We start from the raw sequence: 25,235 nt of genomic DNA, 5'->3' as shown, positions 1-25,235 counted from the left end.
TAGAGGTTTGGCACGAGAGTTTGGTCCATTATGAGATACTTCACCTGGAGGGATAATTAACTAGATGGATAACTTAACTGGCCTGGGCCAGTTTCTGAATTTCTTTGAAGTGTCTCCAATGGGAAAGCTGCTGTTTGGGTTCAGCACATTTTTAGAAGTTTCTTCACCCCAACAAGTTTTAGGTTAGATTGACCCCACTTTTCTTTCTTTCTTTCTTTCTTTCTTTCTTTCTTTCTTTCTTTCTTTCTTTCTTTCTTTCTTTCTTTCTTTCTGAGAATAGACAGTTTCTCCTAATGGATTCAGCTTGGCCTCCTCAGAACTTACCCCCGTCTTCTCATCCATGACTTTGATCCCAGCAAGAGAGATGTTCACCCATATTTTCTGTTTGTGCTGTCCTTGAGAACGGGCTGCTACCGCCATTCCCTACAAATGGAACAGCAAAGACACTTTGGTATTCAAGATGTACTGTCAATATAAACTTATTGCAGCTTACGGCTATCACTTAAGATAAGGGATGGGGAATCCATTTCCCTCCCATCTCCCCATTAGCCAACATTCCAACTCCCCATTAGCCAATATAGCCACTGACCAGTGGGTAATGCAATCTTCATTTCAGCATATCTGAATTTCCCTATATCTGAGTTATGAAAATGCCAGTTATATACTGCTCCCCAGTTCCCTCACATTTTAGGATTTATTGCATGATTGGCTGGGTGGGGGATCGTCTTGCAACAGTTGTCTTGCATTCCAGGTCAGTAAAACTTAGAAACTCAAAAGTGTTTGTTGACAAGCAGCCCCCAGGGATTGCCACCACACCTAGAGGCTATTCAGAGGGTCCTTTGTTGCATGAAGGCATAATGTGTGGCCTTCAAACAACATAGTGGGAGGACAGTGTTGTGAACAGTCATGTCTCAAACAGGAATTTCCCAGCACTGTTTCAGTACATAAGCAAAAACCTCATTCATCTTAATGAAGCTATTTTGTGGGGGGAAATGAACAAAGGGGTTCTGACACAAGGTGGTGACATTCCACCTTAGAAACTAAATGGAACTCATCATGGATTCCCAATACAGCATGCAAGTTCCATCTACAGCATAATGCTCTAGCACTTAACCTGAAATTTGACTTTGCCACTTTATATTGTTATCTGAATCAGCACTATAAGCAACCTGCAGGTATGTGCTTGGACCCATTCTCCACTAGTTTAAGATACTTGGGGAAAGGTGGTATAATTGCCATTGCTAAAATAACTTATAGGAGCTGCAGTTTTGCAAGGATGCCATTCGTAATCCCTAGCCCCCATGAAGCTACAACCACGATCTGGCACCTTAAAAAAACCGAAGAAGCAGAAAATACAACAGACTCACCTTCAGCTTCATCATTGAATCCTGGCTCATCTTGTCTCCCCTTGCTTCTGGAACATCATCAATACCAATCAGTTTGGCCTTGTATCTGACACCATCACCTTGAAATCTGGCCAAGAGAAATTCTTCTGTCTTTTCTGGCCCTGAAAAACCATATGGTCATTGTTAGGATTCATTCCCCATCTGCAGTCATAGGGTTATTGTGTATCATATGACTGTATGTGTTTTCATTCCCATAGAGTGGAAGTGACGTAGACAGGATGTTTACGTGGGACTGTTGTTCCTTTGTTCTTTCTCTTTACTGGCTGTTATGCCAGTGAGAGGGAGCCATGATGTAGAACTCCCAGTTTGTTTATATGTAAATAAAGCAGTTAAGCCTTATTTACTGACTTGTGTTGTGTTGTGTTGTTCATCACGTTTGTGAGAGCAATCATATATTTGGCCTGTGGGACCAGTCTGTCAACTGGCCCCCAGGATGGCCGAATTATTGACAATCATGTGCCTTGGCTTGTCCTGCACAGGCTATAAAAAAAATCAGAACCTACATCGCTGTTCATTCCTAACGATGCAATTTAATATAGAAGTATGTTTCACCACGAGCTATATCAACATTCATTGTGTAACCACCGTTTCATCTCCACACTGGTAGTGGAATGCTCTTGGGTAAGAGCAGGGTCAATCCACTCACAAACATTTTAGGTGTAAAGAGGCAGAGTTTGCGACAGATTCCTTGCCCACTGTCTTCTTACTCACGGATCCGTCCGTGACCGTGCAATCCAAGGCAAAGCCCGTAGGTGGCAGCCTTCTGCCAAACTCCTGCTTGTCTGCTTATTTCAACGCTCTGGTTTATGACCCCTTTAAATAAAAAACCAGTTGGGCAGGTGGGAGTCTCCACGATTTTGTGTACTAACCCATCAAAAGGACTAATGATGGACAGGCTTTGTGACCGTAAGGTTGCAACGTTGAGAACTAATTGACTAAATTGCCTGTCATCGAGCATTTACCGCGGCAACTGCTGCTTGTTTTCGGCAGCTCTTAATTATGGCAACTCCTTCGGAGCTGCAGAGCTGTCCTGCCTCCTGGTGCCAACTCCTGCCTTACCTTTCTTCTTCTCCTTTTTGAAAGGCTGTGTTTTTGGTGGTGCCTGTTGCTGGGCAGGCGGACTGTTTCCACTGGTTGCTTCCACTTCGTTCGACATGGTGAGAGGCACCAGTCTCAACTCCAGGAGCGAATGCAGCACTTGGTAAAGTGACTGGAATCCAGCTAGCAGCGGACAGGCATACTACTCTGACCTTCAGGAGACAAAAATTGGGATTAAATTCAGTGTTGCCACTGCGTTGCATTGAAGAGTTACAAGGCACAATTCTCAAGAAACAGGAATATAAAATGATGCTTCATATCAGGACTATTTGTTCATTCATTCAGCACAGCACTACAGAAGGCGGTCCTTATCTGTTACTTGAGCCTTTTGAACTGGAATTGGACAGTGACTGAAACTGGACCTATTATATGCAAAACATATACATATATACAACACATATACATAGATAAATTTTAAAAAATGGTTTTTTAAAATATATTTTTTCTGGAAGCCACACAGTCAGAAGGGCAACATATAATTTTTTATTATTATGTTCTCCGCTACTGAGCTTATGTTCCTTCAACAATAAGTTCAGGGCGCAGTGAAGAATTATTCATGAAGACTTGATGTGATTCAGTTACAAGGTTCCTGGCATGCTGCATAACAAACTCCCTTCATTTTCCAGAATGATGGTTGCATCCACGATATGGGTACAAACCTGGGGAGCTTAGCAGGCCCCATTCAGCGTTTACAGTAGTGGTAGAATTTAGATCAGGCATCCCCAAACTTCGGCCCTCCAGATGTTTTGGACTACAATTTCCATCTTCCCCGACCACTGGTCCTGTTAGCTAGGGATCATGGGAGTTGTAGGCCAAAACATCTGGAGGGCCGCAGTTTGGGGATGCCTGATTTAGATTAAGTGGGGACACCTGTTGAGGCTGGGAATGTGTGTACAATGTAGCCCCACCAATACTAAAGGACAAGGCACTTTAAGACCGCCACACCCAGACCAAGGACTCTTACACACTCCCTGCCATCCTGCCGCTGGGTGAATTGACTAGGGATCACAGTCTGCAGCTGATATGAAGGGGGAAACTCCAGACAAATGCTGCACAAATGAAGCATGTGCCTTTGCCTAGTATTAGCTTGCATAGGAATGAACATGGGTGGAATCAATGATGCTGGCCCTTCCAGCTCCTGTTCGTTGCCAACTGTTAGCACAGGCACCCCCAAACTGTGGCCCTCCAGATGTTTTGGCCTACAACTCCCATGATCCCTAGCTAAGAGGACCAGTGGTCAGGGATGATGGGAACTGTAGTCCAAAACATCTGGAGGGCCGAAGTTTGGGGGTGCCTGTGTTAGCAGAATAACATCATGCTAACAGATTTGTTAGCGAGCAACTAACCTACCCAAGGCACAAACATTGCAAGCTATAATCTTGTATTTCGTTCACTTTTGAGACTCCGCTGGTTTTTATTGGGGGGGGGGCTTTCTCCAAGTGAATTGAAGACAGGGATCTGTTGCAGAGGGGAGATCAGACAGCAGTAAACCCGTCACTAAGACACATGCTTCAAGCAGCTACTGAGATTGCACATTCCTGCATATAGGGACCTCATTCTGGTTTGCGCAAGAGAGTTCGTTAAGCTTCTCTAGGGCTCTTCAGAATGCTACCTTTAGCCATCAGTTTAGGGAAACTTTGTAAATTGTAGTGTACACAAATGCAGCAGATCCCAATTCCTTAGAAGCCATGGGCGGGGAATAATATTATGCAGTCCTAGGAGAGCTGCACCACTTTAAAACATGGAATGGTCATCTGCACACGCCTTGAGAACTCTTATTCCCTAGCTACCACCCCCACTGGTTTTTACACTATGGGAGTGTTATTTGAATGTGGTAGGTGGGTTGGGCTTTCAGTGGTACAGCACCGGGAAGGCTCCATCATATGACTAGTTCTACATGCATTGATCAGCTGCAAGCCTTTGGATATCTACAGTTTTCAAGCCAGGAAGGACACTACTAGCTATGCAATGTCCATATGCACCAGACCTGGCCTTCATTCCTGTTACAGGTATTTGGTTCAGCTTTCAAATGCCGGCTGATGTTGGCAGAGTTGCTTTTGCTGAGCTTGACCTCATAGAAATTCTAGCTGAGGCTGCATTTCAAAGTATTTAGGACACGGGATGCGGGCATCATCTGCTTGTGGTCTTGGGGTGTCTGTTTACTTTTGAGTAGCCCTGCTTTGCAGACTTGAAGTTGCAAAACAGCAAAACTGCAATACAGCAAAACTGCCTGGGTGGACCAGCGAGTCATTTGTTCAGCCATTTGTGGAAAATGTTTCAACAGGTAACATACAGCCTCAGACGATCCAAAGCTTTCACAAGACACTTCAAGCCCTGCACCTTAAGACTCAAGTGTTACGGAGAATATAATTCAGTGTTTTTTCTATGCAGTCTATTCTTACTACACAGCGCTGGGAATCGGATGCAAGGCAGGTACCCTATCGACATAGCTATACTGAGTAAGGGACACAGTTATTTTAAGCACCAGACAGATTCATGCCGAGGTTAGGAAAACCAATGGCGGCAGAAGTGCCATCCACGTGCTTTTGCACAGAGGTGTAGCAGATGTGGACCAATTCCAAGCCTAAGTGTGGGATTTGGAAGGGATTCTGGACTTGTCAGTACAGTATCTGTACAAGCCCCTCCTTGCTCCAGAATACCACAAAGGCTACACTTCCACCTGCCCCATAGTCTACTTCCCACAGCCCCCATTTTAATCTAGAAAAACAGGCCTACTCAATTTGTTTTAAATCTTCCAAGACGCACCAGGCAGTGCAAGACAGGAGCGCCTGGCGTGCTATGGTCCATGGGGTCACGAAGAGTCGGACACGACTAAACGACTAAACAACAACAAGACGCACCACCAGTTTTACAATTAGGTATGTTATGGCATCTTACTAAAATGGTCAAAGGCCTGGAAACGATGCCTTATGAGGAACAGCTTAGGGAGCTGGGTATGTTTAGCCTGGAGAAGAGAAGGTTAAGGGGTGATATGATAGCCATGGCCAAATATATAAAAGGATGTCCTATAGAGGAGGGAGAAAGGATGTTTTCTGCTGCTCCAGAGAAGCGGACACGGAGCAATGGATTCAAACTACAAGAAAGAAGATTCCACCTAAACATTAGGAAGAACTTCCTGACAGTAAGAGCTGTTCGCCAGTGGAATTTGCTACCAAGGAGTGTGGTGGAGTCTTCTTCTTTGGCGGTCTTTAAGCAGAGGCTTGACAGGCATATGTCAAGAATGCTTTGATGGATGTTCCCTGCTTGGCAGGGGGTTGGACTGGATGGCCCTTGTGGTCTCTTCCAACTCTATGATTCTATGATTCTGTGTGCAATTTTTGTTGTATGCCACGTGGATATTTTATATGAGGGAGCCACCTATAAATATTTGTAGAAACAAATAAAATTAAATAAACAGCTTCATTTATTTTTCTAGAGACCCATTCTCTCTTCAAGATGGAATGCTTACTTCTTGCTTGCTGTTTGTTATCACTCAACTGAAGCAAGTGGAATGCTGACCAGGTTGTTTAGGGGTACAAAGGTTGCCGTTTCACAAAGTTAATATTTTAGTGATTGAGATTCCTTTGATCCTCTTCAGCCAAGTAGATAGAGGCCAAGAAACACAGTTCCCCTCCTAGAGAGCGCTCTCAGGCGCCTTTAATTTCAGCTGAAGGAACTCATTGCACCAGCAGGCACCATGAGATTAGGGGGGAATGGTCAGAGGTCAGGCAGCTTGAAGATCTGTGTTGAGGTGACACAAGATGAATTTTAACAGGGAGAAATGTAAAGTACTACACTTGGGCAAAAAAAGAAAGAGGCACAAATACAGGATGGGTGACACCTGCAGTACATGTGAAAAGGATCTGGGAGTCTTCGTAGACCACAAACCTGACATGAGTCAACAGTGTGATGCAGCAGCTAAAAAAGCCAATGCAATTCTGGGCTGCATCAATAGGAGTATAGCATCTAGATCAAGGGAAGTAATAGTACCACTGTATTCTGCTCTGGTCAGACCTCACCTGGAATACTGTGTCCAGTTCTGGGCACCACAGTTCAAGAAGGATACTGACAAGCTGGAACGTGTCCAAAGGAGGGCAACCAAAATGGTCAAAGGCCTGGAAACGATGCCTTATGAGGAATGGCTTATGGAGCTGGGTATGTTTAGCCTGGAGAAGAGAAGGTTAAGGGGTGATATGATAGCCATGTTCAAATATATAAAAGGATGTCATATAGAGGAGGGAGAAAGGTTGTTTTCTGCTGCTCCAGAGAAGCGGACACGGAGCAATGGATTCAAACTACAAGAAAGAAGATTCCACCTAAACATTAGGAAGAACTTCCTGACAGTAAGAGCTGTTCGCCAGTGGAATTTGCGACCAAGGAGTGTGGTGGAGTCTCCTTCCTTGGAGGTCTTTAAGCAGAGGCTTGACAGGCATATGTCAAGAATGCTTTGATGGTGTTTCCTGCTCGGCAGGGGGTTGGACTGGATGGCCCTTGTGGTCTCTTCCAACTCTATGATTCTATGAAATATATAAAAGGATGTCATATAGAGGAGGGAGAAAGGTTGTTTTCTGCTGCTCCAGAGAAGCGGACACGGAACAATAGATTCAAACTACAAGAAAGAAGATTCCACCTAAACATTAGGAAGAACTTCCTGACAGTAAGAGCTGTTCGGCAGTGGAATTTGCTGCCAAGGAGTGTGGTGGAGTCTCCTTCTTTGGAGGTCTTTAAGCAGATGCTTGACAGCCATATGTCAGGAATGCTTTGATGGCGTTTCCTGCTTGGCAGGGGGTTGGACTGGATGGCCCTTGTGGTCTTTTCCAACTCTAAGATTCTATGATTCTAAATACGGTCCACACCTTTGCACCCATTTGCTTGCCAAGATGGTTGGCCATGGCACCCAAGTCCCTCATAATCTTTGCAACTGGAATGCTGCAGGGATGCAAAACTACCACCTGTCTTAACACCTTTGTAAATACTACAATTGCCAAGGTGAGAGAGCCTTTTTAAAAAAAAAAAAAAAGGTGTGTTGGTATGGAGTTCACAAAAGGGACTTAAATCCTCTTGGGATGTACCTTAACAATGGTTTTGTTTTTTTAAAAAAATTTAATTAATAAGCAGTTCTGCTTTGTGCCATGTGTTAACAGGGCACAAGGCAGAGCCAAGAGGTTCAAAAGGTGATTTGACATCATGTGACCACTCCTTAGAATGTAGCTGTACCTGAGCAAGTTCTCAATCCTGTTACTCTCCATTCTTCTATTAAGCACAAATTCTGATCTGTTGTCTCATGACCACAAGCATGCCAACGGTTGTATGAGTCAAGGAAAGACCACAGATGTTATTCATTTATACTTAAACTGGTTGCTTCTACATTTGGAGGAATAGCAGGGAAAGGGCCCCCACAACTTTCTACTGCCCTCCAACCTGCTTCTTCAGCTACAGGTTGTAGTGAACACTACTGGGAGAAGCAGCCAGAAGGCTGCCAGCTATTTTCAGTAGGTTGCAGGGGGGCATCACATGGGTCCATGGCATAGAAACATAGCATGTTCTAGATCAGTGTCTTGTGACTGTTTTCTTTCTCAAAACAGATGCAGCTATGTTAAGCGTGCTCATTTAAAACATTGTCATCCGTTTAGCAGTTTTAAACGACTATAGATGCCTAGGTGATAAAACTACCCAAAGCCAGTGTTCTGTCTAGTTCTACCCGACATCTCCCTCAAGGTCCTGAAGGATCTCCTCTTTTGAAGGGATGCCCATTGGCATTTGAGCAAATGCTCCTATGACGGGAGAAGTGAAGCAGAATATAAGCAAGACTGATCTTCCAGGACTACATTTTGTAGATTCAGCCTCCCATCACTCCAAAGGTAGCCTTAAAGCCATGATTGCTACGTAGGTCTGTATGTTTGGCTTCCCCTTTCTTGGTACAATTACAACCAGCAGGCCTGCTCATGTTCGCAGCCATGCATGCTTGCAGCTCACCCAGCACCAGGGCCGGCTCTACATAGACCCCCGGTGGCGCAGTGCACCATGGCGGGGGGCTGGTAAGCTGGGCGCCGGCCTGGCAAGGAGGGCGCCGCGCGGCAAAGCTGCGCGGAACCCAAATGCGCCCTGCGAGGGCGGGGCGGGCGGCGGAGCGATCTGCTCAAGACGGCCCTGCCCAGCACACTGCAAGCCCGTCACACTTTTTGAAGTAGCACAAGACTTTTCGGGAATCCCCCAATGAATCCCAAGCACAAATTGCTTATGGGCTGTACCAGCGTTGGAAAATAAAGCCATGCAACATTTGCCTTGGCACTTCCTTTGGTGAGCAGATCAAGAAAATACACCAGTGCCAACCAATAGCCGAGTGCCTAAAGTATGTTTTTCCAGTTTTAACTGGGCAGGTCAGTCAACAGCTTTCAGGTAGTTTCTTGCCAGTTTCCAGATGCAAAGCTATCCGAGTCTAGGACAAGTAGGTTTCTATGTCCTAAGGAGCCTCTTTTGCCTGAGACACAGATGATAAATAGGTTTCAATACATTGGGATTTAGAGATGCAGTTATATACCAAACCCCACATTTCTCAAAACCCTTTTGGAGAAAAGAGACAACCTTAATGTTCTTCCTAGGGAGGGGGATAAATCTGATTGTATTTCAGTCTACATTTGGAAAGGTGGACTTTCCTAATTGACACTTCCCAAAGCAGAGCAACATGCAAAGAAGACACACAGCTGTCCTGCAAAATTTGCACTTCTGAATTTTTCATTGCAAGTACTCCAGTCAGCTAAAGGGAACAGACATATGTATAAGCGCTCAAATGTCTGGAAAAAAACTGGATCCAGAAGGTGGCATTCCTGAAAGTGTTATTCATTTATTTTAGATGCATACCCGATAATTCAAACACTCAAGGAAGCTTGATACACAAGCACACAGAGGATATTGCCAAATACAAAGCCAAGCGATGGACCTGCCTCTAGCAATACTGTGGTATCCTGGGATACCAGAGGTTGAAATAGTGGCCTTTTCGCATATGGAAAGCATGTGCTCAATTCTATACCACTTTGAGCAAGTTGTAACTGTGGGGGCTTGTTTGCCCCTTTAAAAGTCTGCACAAATCTTAGTTCCCCATAGGGATGCTACTATGAAACACTGACTCTACCCACAGCCTGGGACTCAATAAAAAGCACGGTAGCTTTTGAAGGCAGAAGCTACCCCCAAAATCCCTCTTTCCTTTGGAAGAGGAAGGGGAGCAGCCCAATAATTCCCATATCAGCTTCTTAAGAGAAAGTTGCTTGGGGGACGTGGAAGCTACTAGCTCACCCTACCCAACAGTCAGCCCTTAAAAACTGCTCGAAGGAGTCTCAACACACAGCAAGGAATGTTATTTACACTATTCCTAATCCCAACTACTGTACATATATATTTTCATTGTGTTTGGAGTAGGGCTGAAGCACCACAAAGCGGAAGATGAACACACATTGCAAAACCATACCCAAAGAGCTACATTTTTGTATGACTATCCGAGTTGGATCTGCACAATAGCACATTCATGTATATCAGAGCCTTGACCTGCTAGGACACTTACAAATACAAATTCTGCTGAAAACTCAGCCTTGAGTCTTCACAGTGCACAGCAGGGGAAAATGCAGCAAGCTGCCAGTGGCAGAGGAAGAGCGCTATCTTCCATTGCCAGCTCAGCCCCATTCCTCTGCAGTCCCCTTTGCCTCTCACCAATGCTGCACAAGTGAACACAGATGCCAATACGAACATGGAAGGAATGGAACAAGAACAGCGAGTTGGAGAAAGGAAGCTTGGTGTGGGTCTGTAGTGAGTGCCAGGGATTAGACTGAGGCCTGTATTTGGCTTTAGGCTGGAGCTGGGGTAGCCGATTTGATGCCGTCCAGATGTTGTGGACTACAACTCTGAGCATTGGCCAACTGGCAGGGGTCAATGGAACTTGTCGACTTCTGGAGGATGCCATGTTTGCTATTCCTGGACCAGAGGTTCCACATAACTAGGTTGCATTAACCTTGCTACTGTTAGCAAAGCCACTTAAATAATGCAGGTGGTGTCCAGAGAGAAAATAAATCCAGGTAACAATTGACTAAGAAAAGCCCATGTATAATGTGAGGAGACTTGGACAGAGGGCAGAAACAGCCAAGGGACTGCAGCAGGGCTACGCTGCTCTGGCTGAAAATGCCCAACAATGCTAACCCCGGGCACCGTCCCATCATGCACACACAGCTTCTAGAAGAGCAGCCTTCTTTTTAGATGTACTGTGTCAATAACATGCCAGCCGATTAAGTGCCCTTTAACTGAGCAATAATAGCCCTATGGACCATCTGCCCACTGCTTTCATATCAGCACTTGTTCTTTACTACCGGTATCACAAGTTACATTAGACCAGGCTTCCCCAACCTTGGCCCTCCAGATGTTTTGAGACTACAATTCCCACCATCCCTGACCACTGGTCCTGCTAGCTAGGGATCATGGGAGTTGTAGGCCAAAAACATCTGGAGGGCCGAGGTTGAGGAAGCCTGTGTTAGACAGAGGAGAAAATGTCTTATTATGCAGGTTGCCATCGTCGGTTTCCCCCACCACCGGTGATCAATGAGCCATGTGGGTAGAGTTCAGCCCAAGGCGTTTCACAGCCAAATGTGAAGGACGGTGGTGGGTTGTCCATTTGGGCAAATGGGGCACTGCCCACCAACCTTAGCCAGCCCCCACCTGCCTTCTTTCCTACCACAACCAGCCCAGCAGCTGGCCTTGACTTCCTCCTCCCAAGTCTCAATGTTGCCCTTGTAGAACTCTGTGTTGAGGAGAATGGGAGAAAATTAGAATCGTTGATTCTGGCTCTGCTTACTGTTGGGCTCCTTTGTCTTCTGAGCAGTGGATGCCAGCCACCACTGGTGAAGGACAAAGTGCACCTCCTCATTCTATGGATAAGACTGGCAGTTCTTGCCTTACCCTCAGTGATAGGAATGGAACAGCATCCTCCTCCAGTGCAAGGTAGGCCATATGCCACACAGTTCTCCCAATACCTTGCCACAGCTTCCCAGCCATCTTCTACCCAAGGACACTGCCTCACTGTGCCCAATGTCTGTGCCGGCCCCCAAACCCAGGCTTACAGTCTTCACCATACTTGCAGAAATTTGTAATGGCCCCAGTGGAGTTGCCCTTCTTCTAGGCCTCACTTGTAATTCACGAAGTACTACAGGGTAGGAGGTTTTAAGTTCCAAGAACCAAAAGCACTTTCAGAGACACATCTGCTTTCCATACATTTATCCAGAACAGGATCTTAAAAAATCTTTATATTAGTACATTTAAAGCATTAGAGACTTTTAAAAAGGTAAGAGATTAAGTGTTGCTATTTTGGATACTCGTGGATGGCAATTCCTTCCTACATGCAAGAAATGTATCTGAGATACACAAGCTGGGTTTTTAAGTACCTACACATTATCTAAAAGATGGAAGAAGGCAAAGCAGCCACAAGCAGGAGGGCAGAAAGCCGCAATACAATGAGTATGCTATCACCCTTTAAATAACCCATGCCATTCAGCTGGCTTTTATTTTATTGGAACTTCCAATTTTATTGGGTTTTATTCCATAGAATCATAGAATTGTAGTTAGAAGGGACCCCGAGGGTCATCTAGTCCAACCCCCTGCAATGCAGGAATCTCAGCTAAAGCATGCTTGACAGATGGCCATCCAACCTCTGCTTAAAAACCTCCAAGGAAGGAGAGTCCACCAACTTCTGAGGGAATTCATTCCACTCTCAAACTGCTCTTACTGTCAAAGTTCTTCCTGGTGTTTAGTCGGAATCTCCTTTCTTGAAATTTGAAGCCATTGGTTTGGGTCTTAGCTTTCAGAGCAGGAGAAAACAAGCTTGTTCCCTCTTCCATGTGACAGCCCTTGAAATATTTGAAGATCGCTATCACATCTCCTCTGTCTCCTCTTTTCCAGGCTAAAGATTCTCAATTCTATCAACAGTTCCTTATAAGGCTTGGTTTCCAGACCCTCCTCTTCACCCTCCTATGCATACGTTCCAACTTGTCAATATCCTTCTTAAATTGTGATGCCCAGAACTGGACACAGTATTTCAGGCATGGTCTGACCAGGCAGAATAGAGTGGGACTATTAGAATGTTTTGCTGCTGTTGACTCATGTTAAGCTTGCACTCCACAGAGAACCCCTAGATCAGTGTTTGAAACTCAACCTTGGGTCCCCAGCTGTTGCTGGACTACAATTCCCATCATCCCTAGCTAGCAAGACTAGTAGTCAAGAGTGATGGGGGATGTAGGTCTAACAACAGCTGGGGACCCAAGGTTGAGAAACACTGCCCTAGATCCTTTTCATGTATACTATGGGAAAGACTTCTAAAAAACTAGTATTTTCTGGGTGTGCTCAACCCCTATTTCCCTTCATCAAGCAGCAAGGGGAGACCTGCATTTTACTACCTATTAGAAAATAGGTTATTATTTGCCAGCAAGCAAGGGGAAACTACATTTCTCCTTCACCCATCCCCACATAGGGTCTGGCTTCAGTATTAAGATAGATTTCCCCATTCACTCTACTTTACAAAGGAGGTTTTTTTTTCATCTGGCCTGCAATGTCCTGGAATCAGCAACTAAGGAGTGTGATCTGGAATAGAAAGGAATACTGTAACTGCACCTCCCACTAGAGATAACGCTGACAATTTTCTCCTTTGCTCAGCCATGCACACAAATTCAGCATTACTTGGTTGCATTCCACTTGAGTAGGATATAGCACTAGCAATTATGTCAAGTATTTGCAAAGACAGCATTATCTATTGTGCCTATTCTACCAAGTGTCCTGGTATGCGTAGGCAAGACAAAGGGGGGGGGGGCGGACAGTCATTCCTGAAGCTACCTATTTCAAGGGGGAAGGGGGAGGCAAGTTGCAAAGCTGATGAAGACACAAGGTATTTCTTGTGCACTATTCCTGAATGCCTATTAACATACATCCTCTGAAAGATGTATATTACCTTTAATATAAAGGTAAAGGGACAAGCAGCTTATTACTTTTTGGGAGGGGGTGGGGAGCTTAAATGAAACCTTCCTCCAAGTTCCTATCCAAAAATTGATTTGATTTGATTTTTTAGTATATGCAATATTTAATACTGAAAAGCATTTGATCTGAGTGCATCGAAGGGTTCAGAAACACTTTGTAATCTACCGTAGTTACAGCCATCCTGTAAGGCAGCCTTGACCAACCTGCTGCTCTCTACAAGTTGGTTGGGAATCGTATGAGTTGGAGGCACCAGGTTGGGAAAGGCTCCTGTAAGGCACACCTGCCTTATTATCCCCCAATTGCCTTATTATTCCCCAATTGGGGGAGACTTAGGCCAAAAGAGAACAGCTTTCCTAAGCCTACCTAGCAAGTTCCCAGAAGAGGCAAGGGATCAGCCACATTATTCATGATTCTTGGCCAGGCACCCCCAAACTGCGGCCCTCCAGATGTTTTTGCCTACAACTCCCATGATCCCTAGCTAACAGGACCAGTGGTCAGGGATGATGGGAATTGTAGTCCAAAACATCTGGAGGGCCGAAGTTTGGGGATGCCTGTTCTTGGGCTCAGGATGGTATCCAATGATACCATCCTGAGTATCAGTAGACCCATTGCATCAATGGACTTAAACATTCACTCATGAGTAACTTAAGCTCATTCATTTCAATAGGTCCACTCCAAGTATGACTTAAGATACCATCTAAAGCAGTACACTATACCAGAGCCCCTCTCAACCTTGGTCCCCGGATGTTGTTGGACTACAACTTCCATCATGCCTGACCACTGGTCCTGCTAGCTAGGGATGATGGGAGCTGTACTCCAACAACATCCGAGGACCCGAGGTTGGGAAAGGTTGTTCAACCAGCTTAGCTTTACTTTCAAGTGCTGTTTACTGCATTTTGATTTTTGAAAGGTGTGTTAGAATACATGTATTCTTTAAAAGCACTATATAACTGAATGACACTGTTTCCTCAAACAGCAGATGAGGTGATAAACCCATGCTTGGGCAAGAGCATCTGCTTTGCATGTAGAAGCTCCCAGATTCAACCTCTGACATCTTCAAACAGGCCTGAGAGGGAAACCTCTAAGAAATCCTGGAGAGCCACTGCAAGTCAATATATACAAGAATGGGCTAGATGAAACAATGGTTTGATTCTGTGCAAGGGCAACTTCTTACGTTGAAGAACGTAATCTTGCCCATGCTGGCAAGATTTGTGGTATGGTGATTACACGGTGTTCACATTAAACCAGGATTACTCAGGCAACTTCTCCTGCTCCCATCCTTGTTCTTTCTAGCAGTTAAAAGCTCTGACTGATCTAAAAAGGTTTAGAAGGCACCTGCCAAATTATGTTGAATCATTACCAAATGCAACCTTCCTTGCAGCACATAGATTTTATACAATTTTGACTCTCACAAACTTCCTCATCCTCTGCCTGAAGTTAATGCAAGTGATTCTCTAGAAGCCACGAGACTACAGTTAATGGGAATCTTCTGGGCAGATACCATATGCTCCAAATGCTTATTTTCTGCTAACCCTTCCTATTTTTCAAGATGTTAAAGGTTCCTTGACTATTAATGTTCAACAAGAACAACAACACACATGGGGGAATGCCATCTTGCTGTGCATGCCTGTATGTATGTATATAATAATAATAATTACTTATACCCCGCCCATCTGGTCGGGCCTCCCCAGCCACTGTGGGCAGCTTCCAACAGAATATTAAAAACAATAAAACATCGAACATTGAAAACTGCCCTAAACAGGGCTGCCTTCTGATGTCCTCTAAAAGTCAGATACAGTAGTTGTTTATTTCCTTGACATCTGGTGGGAGGGCGTTCCACAGGACGGGCGCCACCACCTAGAAGGCCCCATTACATGGGTTAGGTGCTTCCCAGCCACTCACTTCAACAGCCTATTTAAATTCAACAGCATGGTGCAAGCTTCTCTGTTGAAGACAACCAGATCCACTGAAGTTAGGTTTATGGGTACATTTTGCAACACTCCTTGCTTCAGGAACCAGGGCAGGATGACCTAGGGCGCAGTACAGGGATAAAGAACAGAGGGTGCAAAGGGCACCTTTCAGCATTGCACTGCAAAAGTCAGCCCGGAAACTGATGCACATTTTGTGGTCCTCCTGCTCATTGTGGGAGGGGCCCTGGTCATGGGTACTTGCCTATATTTGATCTGAAATATTGGCAGGGAAACATTGATGATGTACATGCTCAGCAACGCTACAGGTGGGCCATTATCTTCCTTTTGTGCGCTAGAAGAGGCTGAATTAACACCCGGCTATATATTACATGCAAACCTGTACAACTAAAGCCAGATGCTGCTGTTCTAGGTTGCTTCACACTTGGCACACTGTTTAGTCATCCCATAGCAGTTTCACAAAACTACACTTGGCAAAGTCTGTTGCAACTGGCACAGCTTTGGATTTTGCACTCAGTTGCAGCTGCCTGTAAAAAAGGTCTTTAACTTGAGGCCTAGAATCCCACCAAACCCAGAGGAATTCCAATCATGCTACCATGAGAATACTTGGGTGACTGGGAGTCAGCTCTCATTGAAAGATGCCAATGGTTTCTAACAGTTTTAAGGCACTTCTGTGAACTGGCTCCCAGGTTGCTAGACACAAAGGCGGCTTAAGCACCCACACGTTTAAAGCACATGGCGTTCCCCCCAAAGAATCCTGGGAAGCTTACCTCTCACAGCACTACAATTCCCAGCACCCTTAACAAACTACACGTCCCAGATTTCTTTGGAGATGTACTTTAAGTGCATACTGTGTGCGCATCCCAGTCAAAGTCATGGGACAGACATTCTTGGAAGTACAGCTGCCTTTTAGCAAGTAAAAAAACTCCAGTGGAAGAGAGTCAAGTCATTTCATTAAAAAAAGGCTAAACAGTTGTGACAGCGTTGGCTGCAAAAACCACCCTGACACCAGGAGATCTTTCCTCTGTTGTAAGAACACCAAGAACCAGCCAACCACTTAGACAAATCCCATTTGGGTCACCTCCCACGTCCTGTTTTCACTTCCATGGGGTGATTATGAGGCCAGCGCTTCCTATCAAGTGTTCCACATTTTTAGCTGTCATATCCAACAACATCATTGACAGAGCAACACAAACCTTCTAAGGTTATATATGGAGAAAGCTCATCAATCAGGGAGTTCAACAGTATATAGCCATGTATTTCCCTTAATAAAATGGTCCCCCTGGAAAAAAAATGTTTAGGGTTAAATGGTTGTAGTAAAGTCTGTTTATAACACACAAGCTTAGAACTACAATATATATTTACAGCAGTAGGAAAGAGACCAGGAGACTAGCATATAGAATCATAGACCACGAGGGCCATCCAGTCCAATCCCCTGCCGAGCAGAAAACACCATCAAAGCATTCTTGACATATGCCTGTCAAGCCTCTGCTTAAAGACCTCCAAAGAAGGAGACTCCACCACACTTCTTGGCAGCAAATTCCACTGTCGAACAGCTCTTACTGTCAGGAAGTTCTTCCTAATGTTTAGGTGGAATCTTCTTTCTTGTAGTTTGAATCCATTGCTCCGTGTCCGCTTCTCTGGAGCAGCAGAAAACAACCTTTCTCCCTCCTCTATATGACATCCTTTTATATATTTGAACATGGCTATCATATCACCCCTTAATCTTCTCTTCTCCAGGCTAAACATACCCAGCTCCCTAAGCCGTTCCTCATAAGGCATTGTTTCCAGGCCTTTGACCATTTTGGTTGCCCTCCTCTGGACAACCAAAGTCTGCTGTCCAGGTACTAACTGCTGCTGCTAAACTTCCAAGTTCATTGCTATTCCTTCCAAAGGCTCTTCATCTTTTAGATGTTGACCACAGCCCTTCAAATAGAGCACTCTCTCAAAAGGAGGACCTATGCCTACCCTAACTGGGAGTATTCTCCCCATCCCTTGTTAGCTGCAGGCCCAGCTATGGCAAGTTAATGGGGAAGAAATATAAGGATTATGCAGCAAGAGCCAGGGAATATACCCTGGGTGGTTTCCAGATTGGGGTGAGCAGCTATGTTTAGAACGCCATAACGAGGTTTGACCAAATTGCAGGATTTGCCTGTATTAATCCAGAAGGAATGCATCACTGCAATTTTGCTATGCCTTTGTCACATGGCCTGCTATGTCAGTGCCAGAAAGTTCTCGCCTTTGGCCTTGGATCAAATAATGCAAGGTCTCTTCATTGCTGGCATGTGGGCCCCAGAATTATAACGTTGTTGTGTGAACCAAATGCATTACAGAATTTGCAAATCTCAGGATGATCTTGGCAGTAGCCAATCAAGAGTATTAGCACCAGCCAAGCAACAGTATATTAGCACCCCTCTAAGTTAACTGATAGGGGCGCAGGTAGTGCTGTGGTCTAAACCACTGAGCCTCTTGGGCTTGCCGATCAGAAGGTCGGCGGTTCGAATCCCCACGGCGGGGTGAGCTCCTGTTGCTTTGTCCCAGCTCCTGCCAACCTAGCAGTTCGAAAGCATGCCAAAAAGTGCAAGTAGATAAATAGGTACTGCTCAGGCAGGAAGTTAAATGGCGTTTGCGTGCGCTGCTCTGGTTTCGGTGTTCCGTTGTGCCAGAAGCGGCTTAGTCATGCTGGCCACATGACCTGGAAAAACTGTCTGCAAACAAACGCCGGCTCCCTCGGCCTGTAAAGCAAGATGAGCGCCGCAACCCCAGAATCGTATGCGGCTGGACTTAACTGTTAGGGGCCCTTTACCTTTTTAAGTTAACTGCTCTGCAACTGCAGGTGAAATTTGTAGGTTAGCTTTCATTTCAATGATTATCCTGCTTTCATTTCAATGATTATCCTGCCAAGCAAGAGGAACTTGCTTGTAAGTACATATTTATGAACTTTTGCATCAAATTTGATTCTTTGTAGATAGTGGGAGACTGTAGTGGGAGACTGTATATTTACTTTGCATTTAATTGAATACCTAGAAGCGTATTATGTTGATTCTAATAAGATTCCGTTTGAATTAGTTAACACTAGTAGACGCATCAATGGCTCGAGACTAGACTACCGAAGAAGCCCAGAATACTGTGCTCAGGACGTGTGCTATTCACCAACCCCAACAAATCAGCCCCACGAGGGGCGAAACAGCAGCCTCTGAACTGCCTGGACTGCTAGGGTGAAATGGGGATAGAATGCTGTCACCCTCTCTTCGTTATAACTTCATACGCGGGTTCATCAGCACCTCACAGCTACCAGGAACAACGCTGAACTTACATTTTTCTTGAATCTTCTTGAACTTTAAAAAACAAACGTAAAACTGAGTAAAGAATTTGTAAGAACCTAGTAAAATCTGATATTGCAAGTTCACTTTATTTTAGGGAGTTTGTAAGTTTTCATGGCACTTTGTAAGTAATTGTCCCTTTCTCACAAATTTGATAAATGGTGTAAAATTATTTCTGAACAACTGTGTGAATATTTGTCGCCAACGTGCTGTACGAGTTGTACTATCTTTATCAACAGCACAGGTTGCATTTTTCAAGCAAGAGGAACTGGCTGGACTTAGTAGCCAGCTTCAACATAACAGATCTAACTGGTGCATTCTCTCGCCCATAGCTCCTTGCAAAGACCATTTCCGTGGCCATCAGACAGCTTTACAGAACATCTGAGGTTATCAGTAGGTGCATCCTGGAGCATACAGCAAAACGTGCATGCATTTCCTTCTAAGTCAGGGCAAGCAGCACCATCCTTTGCTTCAATAGCTCCTCCCATTTTATTACTCAGTTGCATTCTGAACTGCTGAGTGATGCCAATGTTTTGTCCTTAGCTGGCCCTGTTACATGGTTAGTAGTAAAGTCCTGAGAATTTCAAGTTTTCTGAAATATTTAAAGAGGAGCAGCACAAGGCATACATAGCACACAATCTGCTACCTTCTCCCAGCAGGTAACACTATTTCTGCAGAGCTTCTTGTCAAGTTCGCATTAATATGGGGCCGTTCAATACTTTCCGGGAAGTCGTCTCAGCCCAGCGCAAGTCTCTGTTCCTCCTCCCCACCCTTAATCCAAGCTGCCATCCGATCAAAACCCTCATTTCCAGTTAAGGCAACTTCTCAGAAGGATCAGGGGCATCCTGCCACGATACAGAGGTCCCCTTACTTCCATAAAACGAGATTTCTGCCAAAGGCAACTTCTGCCTCAGCCATCTGAAATAATTCCATTAGAACACTGCTGATTGACATGCCCCACTTGGAACAAACAACCTCAAGCAAGGATTATTCGAGAACATTTAATTAGGGGCTCTTTTCCTACTCGGAGCACCAATCTAGCCAACCAGTCAGCCAATTCTACACCGCCACCCCTAATGGCTACAGTAATGAACTGTCAAGACGTGTGCATACTACCAGGCAAAAACCTCATGCTTTTGGAAGGTGTCTGTTGATTAATGCATATGCTTCCAACATCCACACATACATTTAATAAGAGCTGGGGTGTTTGTTTTTTTCCAAGCAGAGATTGGCCTGCTGATGAACTCTGCTCATCCCAGATGCACAGAGCATGGTAAGATAACATATTAGGTTAAGCATTCCCATTTGACATTTCATCTCCTTGCTGTGGCCGAAGGAATGACTTGGCATTTCCCCACCTTAAAGAATGCTGTGACTCCACAAGATCTCATATAGCTCATTGAAAGGGGCAGCTAATTAATAAAATGGCTTTGCCTTATCTGCCACAGAAAGTTTAAGCCCACCCCTAAGCTTAAAGGGGTAATAAAAGTTCCGGATTTCAGTCAAGTTGGACTCCTAGATCGGAGGCTTGCTTGCAAGTTCTGCAGTCCTGTTAAGACAATGTTTATTAACCGCAGTTAAGCATTACACCTGCAGAGAGAAAGGTCTAGGCATTCTCACTTTTTCTGCTTGCAAGGCAGGTTTTTTTTTTAAAAAAAGAAGCCTCCATGATAAGAGTTCAACCTGTTTACTATCTAAGAATGATACAGCAGAAAAGGAATAGGGATTGGGAGGGAGGAGGAAAAAAGCAAGTCGCAGTAACTTTGTCTGAAACGCTTCTACCTCTGCATCTGCAAACTCTACTTTCATTCAAACAAGCAGGTGTATAGCAAAAAGAAAAAGAAAAAAAGGCGGTTCAACCAATTAGTTACACTTGAAGTAGAACAAAACCCTCCTTTTCAGCCCATCTACACTTGATCCCATTAACAGAAGCCATGGCTTTTGGCTAGTTGGTGATTAGCCTACCACACCCATAGCTCTCCTCCTTACACCTGTGAATACAACTCACCTGCTCCTCATCTTCCATTACCGTAGTTCCTTTTCTGCAGAAACATGCATTCCTATTTTAGGGCAATAATTGTGTGATGGCACCACCACCACCCTGCTTCAAACGAAGTGCTGGAAAGAGAATCCCAAGATGTCTACATGCTGATATTGATGGTATTCCATCAGGGGCTTTCTGGGGCCAACAATTTTATTTCTTTAAAGCACATTGATCCTTTAAAGCACAATAATCAAAGGTCAATCATATGACAATCCCTCTCCATGCTTACAAAAGGAAAAGGGATTGGGAGGAAGGAAGGAAACCAACTCTGGCACAAGATTTCAAGGGGAGAAGTTGCCAAAAGTCACTAGTCTATCAGCAAAGCAGATGGGGAGTCTGGCAGATCCACCTCTCTTCTCCTATAGCCTGACTGCTGGCGGAGCTGAAGGAACTCAGTGAAGCAAATTGATATAAATAAGGGTTTTGCTTCTAGAGTTGACATGTTTTACTGGTCTTGTGCCTCAACAAGTCAGTCAAGGCTTTGGACACGAAAGGTGAGGTTTCTTGGTATGGAACTAAGATTGTATATGCTCTGCTGATCCTGGAGGCCAAGAAAGTGGCAAACCTTTCTTCATACACAAGACATGAACCTGTTGGCCACATTAATCCTACATTCTTCAGATACTTTTCAATATCTCCCTCCCCACAACCATAAACCATAATGGCTTCAAGTATTATTTCATTCAGCTTTCCAGAGTGTTGTAAATGTGTGTTTTTCCCCTGTACATATTTTCTTGCTGTACAAATTCTCTTCCAGATGCATTGTGTATTAAATCCAATATTTTACCCTCTCGGAAATTATTTGGAGAGAAGAAAGGCAGCACAACCCCAGAACTCCAGAGGTTTAAAAAATGTTCACTTGCCTTTCCAAACCACCCTATACCAACAAACTCCTGGGATAAGCCCTTGGGCGAGCTGTTAAGTCACACACTAAACCACATATTCAGCCAGGGTTTGGGGACTTACGACTTTCTATTGTCTCTCTACTTACTTTTAAATGGACCACTGTTTCCACCTGGGCAAGGAAGAAGTCACAGGAGCATTTGACACCTGGGAAAGGTGCCCTACTCTAGGGAAAGCTGCCACGTTTAGGACACAAGCCAGGGATCACAAAAACCATTACCCTTGACATTTTCCAGGGCCCAGTTCAAGCCTAACCAATCAGTGTGAGCGCTGCAGATGCAAACAAAAGATAGCCAACATGGGATAACAGATGCACTCTAGCTCCACTCATCCCTGAATAGTGCTGTGCAGACTGGAGGGTACCCCCGTGCCAACTGAATAGCAATGTCTCAAGGGATGCTTCCTCCGACTTCCCGCTGCTTAATTGCTCCCTTATTTTATTCAGCTTGCTCAAACCAAGCTCTCCAGCACGGCCATTTCAATGGCAAGATTTATTGTTTTGTATACATTTGCCTGCCTTGACCTAGCCCCCTTTCCAATGCTTGTTTATTTTCCTAGGATTCCGCTCTCCCCACACCCCTTCCCAAGAAATGCCGAGAGTCCTGGTCTCTTAAAGGGGTAGCTCCGGCAGGGACATTATCCTCAAGCAGGATTCCTACATTTACACTACAGTACAGGCAAAACACATTTAGAGCTGGCTACTTTGTCACCCTCCCCACTCATTCCATTACTCCACCATACAATTGCAGCAAAATTAAACTAATAGTAATAATAGCTCCCAGGGCCAGCACTCTTGGCTGTAAGGTTTTTTTTAAAAAAAAGCAAGCTAAGGAAACACTGTAGTTATTTTATAGAAAGCAACCCAGCATTAGAGAGTGGAAAGCAAATTCCAAATTCAAGAGGCCAAAATATAGCCATTGTTTCCTGCCTCCCAGGTCTGGCAGGGCCACCTAGAGACCTTCGGTGTGCGGGGTACGTTTTTTGCGCGTGTGTTTGCATTGCGTGTGCGTGTCAACCCTGCTCAGAAGACCCAATAGCCCCCCCCCCCGAGCCTCCACGACCCAGCAGCCACCCCTCGGAGGCTCCACGGCTGTCTGGCGAGGCAGCTCGTCCGGTCGATCCCGGAGCTCCGGAGCCTCCCCACGATACCTCCGGTGGGGTGGGTGGGAGACAAAACGCGGACATGTCACTCGGACGCCTCCAAGAAGCCGCTCTCGTGGGCGCTGCAAACCGGAGCCTGCCTGCCTCCCTCCCTCCCTGCCGAAAGCGCGTTCCTTACCAGCTTCAGCGCCGCGCCTCTCCCCACATGATCCCGCCACTGGAAGCCGGCAAGCGCCCTGACGCGGCGGCGGCTCCGCTTAAATATTGAGCCCCGCGCGAGCCTTCGGCGGCCTGAGCCACTCACAGCGAGAGAGATGGTTTTAATCAGCTGCTGGCAGCTGAGCACTGCCCAGGAATGCGCGCCGATGTTTTTGCTGCCTCGGATCGGGCGACTCCCCCTCAACGTGTCTTGCGCTCCCAAACTTAACTCCTTCCGTCCCGGAAAGGAAGGAGGTGGGGGTGAGAAACAGTCCAGCGCCGCGCGTGCTGGAGGGGTCAGTGGTTAGAGGCAGTGCCGGATTGACCAGCTAAACCAGCTATAGCTTAGGGCCCCACTCTCTTGGGCCCCCCAAAAATATTAAAGAGAAAAAAAGCCCTGGATGTACATTTCCAAAACATAAGATAAAAAAACAAAAAACCAACGTACAGCAACAGTGTTTTGTGTTGTGTAAGCTCCTATGATGTCAGTAATGGGCCCCGCCTGCTCCCTAAAATATCACTGGTTTGCTCATTCATATATATAGGGTGCCTACATTCTGCATGGACTGGTTGCATGGCAACATGTGCAAATAGCTTTAGATATTAGATTCATAAATTACCATATAGCATATATTTAACACACAAAAAACCAGCAACTATTTCTAGTTACAGGTAGGTAGCCGTGTTGGTCTAAGTCAATGCAAAATAAAAAAATTCCTTCAGTAGCACCTTAAAGACCAACTAAGTTTTTATTTTGGTATGAGCTTTCGTGTGCATGCACACTTGATATACTTGAAACAGAAGAGCCAGACAGAGGGTGGGGGTGGGTGGGAATGGGTGATGGGCTGGTAGGAGTGGTAAACCTGTTGATGGCTGTTAACGACTGCTGATGACTGCAATTGGTCCTGCGGGGGGGGGGGGGGAGCAAGGGCTGAGGCACTAAAGAAAGCTTGATCATGCATAATGAGATAAGAATCCAATGTCTTTGTTCATCCCAGGTGGTTCCATGGTTTTAAGCTTGGTAATGAGTTCCAATTCAGCAACTTCTCTTTCCAGTCTGCCTCTGAAATCGAAGGAAGTGTGCATGCACACGAAAGCTCATATCAAAATAAAAACTTAGTTGGTCTTTAAGGTGCTACTGAAGGAATTTTTCCAGCAACTATTTGTTGACGAAGGACAGCTGGGCATTACCTTCAGTAGCTTAGGGCCTCATCAAACCTAAATCCGGCCCTGGCTGGAGGGATCAGTGGTTAGAGCAAGCGGGGAGGGGGAGTTGGGGCTGGAGGGGGGGAGAAGGGTTTGGCGGAGTCTAGGATCTGGATGTTATGAATGGGACAAATTCAAAGGAGCCCAGGGAGCTGCCCAAACCGAGTCCCCAATGGCACAGCAATATAACTGCCAGCAGGTTTGCAAAACTGAGCAGGGTCCATCCGGTATAGTTTCAGATTGGATGGGGGGGGCATGGGTTGAGAGTCTTGCATTGCACGGGGCTGAACTAGATGACCCCTCATGGTCCCTTCAACCCTACATTTCTATGATTCTAAGTATTGCCCATCTGGCTCCATATCATTTGCACTGACTGGCAGTGTCTCTCCAGGGTTTCGGGCAGAGGGCAGCCCTATCCAGAGACACCAGGGATCAAACGTGGGACATTTGACGTGCAAAGCGAGTGCTCCACCATAGACTGAGCTATGGCCCTTCCCTCGTATGGTGGGCCATTTCCTTTAAATCTATAAGGGGGAGGGGGCATTTGAGAAGATTATGCAGGGGCAGAACTAGACTTTATTTCACCCAGTCTGGCACCCTCCCCATGTGCATTTCTTCACACACACACACACACACACACAGACAGGCTGGGAGCCTCAATGGTTTCCAAAAAACCTGGCTCTGTGAGATGCTCTGTTCAGGATCAGGGCCCCAGTCACTTTGCTTTCTTTCCTTTGCACTCTTCAACCTAGCATCCTTCATTGTATTCCATCAAATTCAATGGGATTTAAAAGGGCCTGTAGATGAGTAACAAAGGAGTTCAGTGATGCTTGTAGGATTGAGGTCCAAAAGGGTTGAGGATTGTGGTCATAATGTTAAAAGTCATTTGTAGTTTGGGATATTTGGGGTTTTTTGGGGGTGTGTGTGTGTGTGCAAGTGAACTCCTAGGGGCCAAGGTCCCTTCATTCCCCAGAAAACATTTGAGGGGACCAGGCCCCCTACAAAGTTAATGGGCATTGTCATT

The 25,235-nt window shown here is 45.4% G+C and overlaps 1 protein-coding gene across 3 annotated transcripts in view; it reads right to left on the bottom strand.

Moving 5' to 3' along the window:
- The window catches only part of DAB2 (DAB adaptor protein 2), a 41,179-nt gene extending 18,015 nt beyond the window's left edge, over positions 1 to 23,164 (bottom strand). For all 3 annotated transcript variants that reach the window (XM_035100493.2, XM_035100489.2, XM_035100494.2), the window contains exons 1-4: positions 22,986 to 23,164; positions 2,466 to 2,656; positions 1,368 to 1,507; positions 325 to 423 (exon numbers count right to left, since the gene is read on the bottom strand). In XM_035100493.2, the coding sequence (XP_034956384.2) occupies positions 325 to 423; positions 1,368 to 1,507; positions 2,466 to 2,562 (336 nt within the window). In that variant the 5' untranslated portion in view covers positions 2,563 to 2,656; positions 22,986 to 23,164. The remainder of the gene's footprint in view (positions 1 to 324; positions 424 to 1,367; positions 1,508 to 2,465; positions 2,657 to 22,985) is intronic.
- Positions 23,165 to 25,235: the final 2,071 nt, after the last annotated feature.

This window comes from Zootoca vivipara, chromosome 11 (assembly GCF_963506605.1).
Source record: "Zootoca vivipara chromosome 11, rZooViv1.1, whole genome shotgun sequence".
NCBI classification, from domain to species: domain Eukaryota; kingdom Metazoa; phylum Chordata; class Lepidosauria; order Squamata; family Lacertidae; genus Zootoca; species Zootoca vivipara.
This window is presented reverse-complemented; position numbering and strand designations above follow the sequence as displayed.